The following is an 8,604-nucleotide window of genomic DNA, read 5'->3' on the forward strand; positions in this document are numbered from 1 at the left end:
ATATATAATATATCTAGTTTGTTTTCACATTGTGCATAAGATGCGTTAACTGAAATTACCCTAAAACTAACTACCGGTGGCTAGGGAGGTTTTTCAGGAGAGGAATCATTGTTGGTTTCTGGGTCTCTGGGCAAAATATGATGAAACTTCCGTCTGTACTGTGCTGTGTTCGCTGTATGTGATGGGAACTTGGAGGCAACTGGGGCACAACAGCAAAATTTTGCCACAAGGCCCCCCAAACAAATTAATCCAACCAAAAAACTGGCCAATATATGGACACACACACAGATTTTGCTGGGATTAAGAGTTGCTAATTTGGACCAATTTGAGCTAAGAACCAGCTCCAGTGAGCAGAAGGGCCTGTGTCATTCATCACAAGCCACTGTTGTGCTAAACATATTTTGCTACCAGGGATTTCTTTACAGTTGCCAAAAGAATTCTTGTTACCTTCTAAACTGTGCACAGGTCTCCTTCCTCTTCTGCCTCACTGGAACATCACACAATGTGGAGGAACGCTGAGTCATGTCAGCTCCAGACTCTGAGGACAAAACATGGAAAATGTTTTATCTTAAACATTGATATGAGTTTGTACATTTAGAAAGTAATCTTACTTAGTGCATTTTTTTCATCAGTGTTTTTCCTGTGTTATCCATCAGCAAAAAGAAACAGAGGTTTTTCCCAAGTAGTTGCTTTGGTGTGATAGCGATGTTACAGTGTGATGGAAAGACTGTTTGAAAGAATGTGGGAAATAGGGCCGATACTTGATAGTTCAAAGGGGGGGGTTGGGGGTTTTCGGGGGGGGGGGCGCTCCCGGGGGGGCAGAATGATGAAGGGACCCTTCGAAGGACAGATGGGAATGAGATTCCCGAATCAATACCATCCAAGGGTGTTTTGTTATTAACGCATACAGAGAGAAGCCCATGTTCGATACTCCTCACCTGACTGCTCAGGCACAAGACCACACACACACACACACACACACACACACACACACACACACACTCACTGTTATTTGCCACTGCTTTTATCTCCCTTTTCTCTCTCAGACACGCTTCCTCACACTTTGGGAGATGTGTTTTCATGAAGGGAAACAGCCCAGGACCCCACGCCGCCAGCGGCCCCAAAGGCTTCAAGTTAATTAGTCAGTTTACTTTTATGTACTGCTTAGGCACAATAGAAGCAGAAATGATAGGCATCTTAAAAGTTGCCTCACATTTAAATTTATAGTGTTATGAAGAAAAGCCCCACAGTCATAAGGCCTCTTCCATTTCAGTTTGTACTGAGGCCACATGGTGCATATTACAGGGAAAACACGTGTTAAACCAAAATACCCTGTGATGGAACCATGTAATTGTTTTAGAGAAACAGACCTGAACTTTGGGCTGAAGTTTAGGCTACAACGCTGGGTTACAGATTAACCTGTGGAATAAAACAAATGTATTTGTGTGTTTTCTTATGATATGGATCAGTGGGAGTCAGTGCAGAGACAAACAAGGTTTTTTGTTATTTCCAACATTGATATTTTTATTATTGAGACAGCGCTATTGTTGGTGAAACAGCCCAGTTGCAAAATGTTTCAGTGCATGCTGTAGCTCTGCAAGACTTCATTTATTTATTTTGTTTATTTATGTATCTATTTTACTGTGACTGTACTGAGCTGTAAGAGTCAAGACTCTAAATTCAGTCTAGAATGTGCTCAATTGTTTTTGTCTCGGTGTTGGTTTGTTTTGCTGTTATCTATTTGTTATTCTGACAGTAAACCAAACAGCGGCTCTGAAAATGAAAATGGGTTTTATGTATGGAGTAATAACCTAAATGGATTTCTCTCTCTCTCTCTCTCTCTCCCTCTCTCTCTCTGCATCGCTCTGGGAGCCTGTGGCTATTTATCTGCTTGTGTCTAATTATTCATTAGTGAACACAGAGAAAGGAGCATGGAAAACATAGTTGTGCATTCACTGTAACAGACCAGCATTCCTCTCCAAACTGATGCTCCTGCCTCCTCCTTCCCATATGCCTCGGACTAATTTCACACAATGAGGCCACAGAGGTCAAGGGTCTAACATCCGTAATAATACTCTAGGTTGTGGATGCAGTATCTCCAAATCTAATGACCAAAACACATACAAACCAGTGTGTTTACCTTTAGGTGTTGCTGTCTGCTCCTGACGCTGGCGTTAACACGCGCACACACCCCCACACATATACACACACACACACACACATACACACACACACACACACACACACTGCTGCTGGATCTGTGTAATTAGGCCACAACCAGGCTAATCCTGTTCAGGTTTGGCATCGGGGTTGCCATGCTCTCACTCTGTGTTATGCACACAGGTGGCCAGCAGAGGGCACTGTATGCACCATAGCATGCAAAACTAAATCAAAGCCAGCACCTTTAGTGTGTTATGTTCACACACACACACACACACACACACACACACACACACACACACAGAAATAAAATGTGGTCCTGTCGCACAGACTTTTGTCAAAATGTACTGAACAAAAAGGAAACACATGAAAACAGCTGGTAGAGCACATTGTATATTTCAAAATAAATATATGACCTGTGGCCTAAAGATGATGGAATTCAGATTGTGTGAAATGCTCCACACTTTGCCAAAATGACCCATTAATCCATGTAAGATGTACACTGGGTTTTATAGATGTCTGTCATATTTTTATAACAGTACTGTAGTCACCATTTGTTAGACAAGACTGTCATCTAGTGGTGCTGTCTGTGTCACACACAACACCCTGAACATACCAGGAGTCAACATCTTCCACATTTAGCAGCCTTTACCATACAATGAACCGTTTGTAATGATGGCAGTTCTGTTGGACGTCCAGACTCCATTAGACTCCATCCAGCCTAATGAGTCTTCAGAAGAAACCAGGGAGTCGTTTCGAATGTTCAAAAGCCATTCCACATTTTTCTCGTCTGCTATTTGGAGTCCTCAGTGATGTGCAAATTGTGTTTTAGTGCCCTTACATTACATCACTGACAGAGTTTGTAAAGTCGTCAGGGAAACACATGAATCTAAAGGATGTAATCTTTAAAACGGCCCTCTTGTGACTTAAGAGCTGTCAAAGATAATGTTGCAGGAGCCATGTTTACTAGAACAGAGCCCACAAGAAAATGCAGGCAGAGTGAAACATTTCATGCTTGAATGTGTGTTCACTGTATAGATCTACTGTATGTGTATTAAATTCAACAGGATGGCAGTTATTAATATATAAATGTATATTTGGTGCAAGTTAAGCAGGAAACGTTTGATTGCTTTTAATTAATTTCATAAATAATTAGTTACTAATTTCACACAATGTCCACTGTGTAAATGTAAATGTAAACCCAACGTGCACTGTGGGTTTACATTTCCAAACCCAATCCTCAGCTTCCCCTCTGTCCTGCAGGTAAAGGGTAAAGGGTTAGAAATGAGGCATAGCTGCTTCTACCGCTCAACCAATCAGCATCAAACATTCAATTGGCTCTGGGCTTCATATTAAACTGGGTGGTACTTACATACGTTGACCTGCAGGTGGCGCCATTGCTCTTTGGAAATGCTCAGCTTCCTGTGGAGGCAGTAAAATCCCCGAGTGGGTGGAGAAAGTGTCGGCGGAGGTTCAACCCAGTGAGTCATCTGAATACCAGTGTAACCAGCGGCAAACTGTGGCGTCCAGTAGGAAATCAGTTCAGAATAATGTTATTTAAAAAATGTTATTAGGGGGAGGAATCAAACAGGAGTTCTAAAAAAAAAATGAAGAATAAAAAAATTGTTTATTTTCTTCTCCACCATAACCCTGCAATTCTGCAAGTTTTTCACATTTTAGATTTAGATAAAGGCCTTTGGAAAGTAATAACGGTTAATAATAAATAAAAATAACAATAATAATAAAACAATAATTCTAAACGAGTAAAATAGATTTGATTCACTCATTACCTTTTCTTATTCTGATATGAATAAGATGGACTTCACACCTTTTTACTAACGTCTTCATGTTTTGACAGGACTGTCGCTGTGCCTCTGGTTGCAGTTGTATTTGATTTGTACAGTCAACCACTCTATGAATAGTGTCGTTGATCTAATGTAGCCAATTAAGTAAGAGTTCATCTAATAATTGGATTTAATGAAAATCTATATGGATGTACAAACCAATAAGAGGCTTCCGGGTGTCTGTCAGCTGAAACTGGCTGCTGGCTGGTTATAAAAGTGCATAAGATCCAAATAAAAAAGTAAATATTTTATTACTCCTTCACGGCTACGCCTCGCACTATCGCTATATGTAGTTACGCTATAGCATCAGGCGTGTAGTTAAAAGGAAGAAGCGAAAAAAAAAGCATATCGTCCCTCTGTGTCTGTCCAGCCTTAAAAAGACATTTTTAAAAAATCAGCTCCATTCATGAGCCAAATCCCGCGTGGACAGTTCCTTTATGAAAGGTTTTAGTGCCAAAACAAACACACTTTATGAAATGTTTGTAATGCCTCACCGCAGGTTCATGTCATAAGTGCGTGTGTGTACGTGTGTGTGTGTGTGTGTGTTTGTGTGTACCCGCAATCAACTACTTTATTTACACTATAGGCCTATTACAAAAAAAGGACATATACCAGGCCTTTTGTGTAAGTAGTCTTATGTTTGTCTACTTTATTTAAATTCTTGCAGCTTCTCTCCATTTTGTTTTTTATCCATCTATCCGTCCAGTTTTTGGCTCCCATCTCTGTCAATGGCCACCTGCCGCCGTCAACTGTTCTCTGCAGAAAGTGTTCAGGTGCAAAAACAAGAGTTTCACCTGTCAGGGGTTTAAATATCTGACACATTTGGAGGATGTTCATCTTTTTGCATCAAGGCGGTTACAGCACGCCTCGAGCGAAGCGGCGTTTACTAATTAAAAGCTTCTCGCCTACACGTGGATGGTACCTTATATTCTTATTTTTAGGTCCAACATTAAATAATTCCACTTTTCCCGTTTCTTTAAAATAACATTTATTTCCAGCATATTCATACAATGTGACAGCACAGCTTGTAACATTTGAAGAGGAACTGACTTGATCCAGCACTTTGTCACAAAATATTTGAGCTGACTAACAGATAAATGAAAAGTCAAATATAGCATAGCATTTCATATTACCAAATGCAATATATAATACAGGCAGTTGGAAAGGAACTAAAAAAAAAGATGAGATAAGTGAAATAATACATAAGAAAAAAAAGGGATGGCGTTTAGGCTATACACATCATTAGTTCAACTTTTACAACAGGACATAGGGTTAACATCCGTAAGCTACATTAATAACTTAATTTTGCCTCGTTTATTATTCGATGTGTGTGAGAGAAATGCATATTTTTGAAAATTATATTTTAACTTCAGTTTCAACAACCAGCTGAAAAAAATCGGTGGGCTTTAAAAAAAAGGGTCAGAACTCTCTAATAAATCATTTCTTCGTTACTTCATTTTATTTTAAATCCTACAGAACTGACGTATAAATCAGTGATAAAAGCATGTATATGTAGCTTTAGCTTTTTGTGCAACTGGGTTTACTTTTCACTCCCCCAGCTTGGTCATGATCTATTTTGAGATCTATAAATATCTTTTTCTGTTTCACCTTATTTTATCGATGGAATAATTCGGCTTATAAATGGGGAACGTCTTCCAAACTTTTGTAGTCTAACATATAAAATTATTTTTGAAAATTACACATAAGTGGGTTTAGTCCCCCCCTCCCTCCCCCCTCTCAAACCATTTGACTACAAGCCAGATAATCCTATTATGTACAGTAGCCTGTAGCCAAAACACATCACAGATTTTCTCCAGAACATTCAACACTTGTGGCTACAAATACAATGGAATGTGTCTCTGTGGTCAGTCCACCGGCCTCACTGTTTGTCTGGCGTGTTGTTGACCAAAGGCCCGTACAGGCCGCTGGCATAGCCTTGCTCTTTGTGTAACATTGTCCTGTCCCTTATCAGGTCGCTAAAGGCATAGTCCATCGGGGGTCTGAAGCCCAGAGTCGGCATCAACCCGGTGGTGGAGTAGGGCGTCATGAAAGCCAGTCCCCGGCTGTGCGCAGAATAGGCCAGCCGCAGCGGGTTCAGTCCCAGGTGGGTGCCCAGAGGATAGGTGGTGGGGTCGGCGCCGAAGTGCGGGGCGTTTGGCTGGAGAGGAGAAAACGCAGAGCGGTTACTCAACGTCATGGCTCCTGGTAACATTGGCCTCGTCGGGGCGGTTGTGGATGTGGAGGACGGCGGTGGCTGCTGCGCGTTTTGGAGCATCCTCTCGGCCGTCCACGTCTCCTCTGGCCCGGCCTTGTCGTGGCCCTGATGGGCGCCGCTGTTGTTGAGGATCTGCTCGATGGCCTGCACCACGTCTTTACCGCAGCCCTGCAGGACGAGCTCCAGGACGCTCCGCTTGTGGCTGGGGAACACTCGGGTCAGGATGTCAATGGCGTTCATGTGCCGGGAGGCCGCAGAGGAAGGGGAGGGCTCCTGCTCGTCTTTGTCGGTCTCAGAGCCGGAGTCAGAGCCCAGAGAGCTGACGGACCCGGGAGTGTCCTCTCCGTCTTTTAAAGGCTTGGACACCGGCGAGTTGATGAAAGACTCGCTGTCTCCGTTCTCGGAACCTGAGCCTCCATGTCGGCCGTCTGGGGACGAGATGCCCGGGGCCGAGTCGCTCTCGGTGGACGCTGGTTTCCCCGCAGACTGCTGAGGGGTGGCGGATCCGGAGTGCTGGCTCTTTGGGAAAAGCTCGTACTTCTGGATAGTACTTGAATCTGTTGACACAAGCATAAAACCACAGTTCATAAGACTGAAGACACAAAGTCTGAATGTTACAGTGGGCCAGTAGGCCTATAGGCCATCAGCCAGGGTTCAACTAATGACAGTCAGGAAATAAAAACCAAATCACACAGGCCTTTCAAGTGTCAAAGGAACAGATGTCACCGGGCCAGTCACAATGTAAAATACCATATAAATGCATCATATTTCAGTATCACAGGACAACCACAAATCACTTTTCTAAGTAGCCTATAGCCAGGTGTGTCGCTTAGCAACCACACTGCAATCTCACCACAATATGCCAATAAATTAAACTCAAATGGGCGGAATGATACATAATATTTAGGCCTTTATTACAGGTTTAACTTTACTGCTTCTGCCTTGCGCTTGTGTTAAGTTATAAACATCGACCTGCACTAACCCTTTAATGAATGCGGACAGCCGCTGCTCTTACCTGAGTTGCTCTCGCTGCTGACAGAGCCAAACACCTCGTAGTTTGGACGCGGGGGGATGATGCCGTTGGCGGCGGCCAGGGCGAGTCCCTCCGCCGTGCCGTAGAGCAGCTGCAGCTCTCGAGCTTCGTTCTCCTCCTGCGCCTGCTGCCGCCGCAGCGCCACTTGCGCCGCCATCACCCGCTGTCTCTCTGCGATCAATGTGCACTTGGCGCACATACAGTCCTTCCAGCGGCAGTAGCGCTTGTGGCCCTTCAGCGCGGAAACGACGCCGTGATTCCTGCAGCGGGCGCACTTCGGGGTGCGTGGGTACTTGTCCGCGGCGCGCAGGAGGAGCGGAGGGCCGCGCAGCAGGTTGCCGGCCATGGACACAGGGATGGAGGCTGCTGCTGCGGCCGCTGCTGCCGCTCCTGGGTGGACTTGAGAGGCAGAGGAGACTGTGGGGAGCTCCGGTCTCAGATCCATGCCCGTGGTCCTCACTGATCTCGGCTAACTAAAGTATAAACAAGACAACGACGTTGTTCTGAACGATCTGTGTTACTTTAACTAATGTTGAGCCGATCACATCTGCTCAGCGGTTCTCAACATCTCTGGACAGCAGATGAAGTCAACGATGTCTGTCTACTGACGAGATTACCATGAAAAAAAAAGAAAAAAAATGTGAGTGATCGAAACTCTAGTGGAAACTGTCCGGGCGTCTGTCGAAGAATCGAAAACAGGAGCAGATAAAGTCAACTTGAAATCCGAAAAGAGCAGGAGCCGAGAGGAGCGACCATTCCTCCCCGATATAAAGTTAAAACTGTCCAGGAGGAGCTGAGGTTGTTACTCACTGCAGCCTGAGACACTAACTTCCTCCTGAGATTGTCAGTGGATACAGATCCCTCTCTCCCCTCTCTATTGTTGCTCCTACGTTTTCATTAGACAAATTTGACAACAATGTGGCGTCTGTCATTGGCCAAAGGGGGAAGGAGCAATCTGATTGGCTTGCCTCTTTTTTCAACTGTGTCCACCTGAGTTCTTTTTCCAAATATCAAGTGTTAAGAATCTGAAGGGAGTTCCCGGAAAGCTCAAATCGATGCAGTGTATTTCCAAAAAAATATTTTTTATAGGTTTTAAACAATAGCCTATGTTATTCCATTTTAATGGAGTAAATCAGCACTATGACTGTATGGCCTTTAAAAAAAAAAAAATCAATCAGGAAACTAAAATTGCCCTAAAATGAAGCAAAAATTTAATCCCTTGCAAGAACTTTCTGTATATTTCTGAAGAAATATTCTGTATCATTTGGCGCCATGATTGTTATACTATGACATCGCCATCCTTGCGTCCAGATGTGTTTATGCTACTAATTACAGACCAATTTAAGACCCCA

The 8,604-nt window shown here is 43.6% G+C and overlaps 1 protein-coding gene across 1 annotated transcript; it reads right to left on the reverse strand.

Moving 5' to 3' along the window:
* Positions 1 to 5,777: 5,777 nt before the first annotated feature.
* Positions 5,778 to 7,697, reverse strand: dmrta2 (DMRT like family A2). Its single transcript, XM_022770465.1, has 2 exons — positions 7,235 to 7,697; positions 5,778 to 6,776 (listed from the first exon to the last, which is right to left on the reverse strand). The coding sequence occupies exons 1-2, from the start codon at positions 7,695 to 7,697 to the stop codon at positions 5,884 to 5,886; spliced, it is 1,356 nt and encodes a 451-aa protein (XP_022626186.1). The 3' UTR covers positions 5,778 to 5,883.
* Between the last annotated feature and the right edge of the window lie 907 nt (positions 7,698 to 8,604).

The sequence above is a fragment of the Seriola dumerili genome, unplaced genomic scaffold (genome assembly GCF_002260705.1).
Source record: "Seriola dumerili isolate Sdu_G_001 unplaced genomic scaffold, Sdu_1.0 BDQW01000002.1, whole genome shotgun sequence".
Classification (NCBI taxonomy): Eukaryota; Metazoa; Chordata; class Actinopteri; order Carangiformes; family Carangidae; genus Seriola; species Seriola dumerili.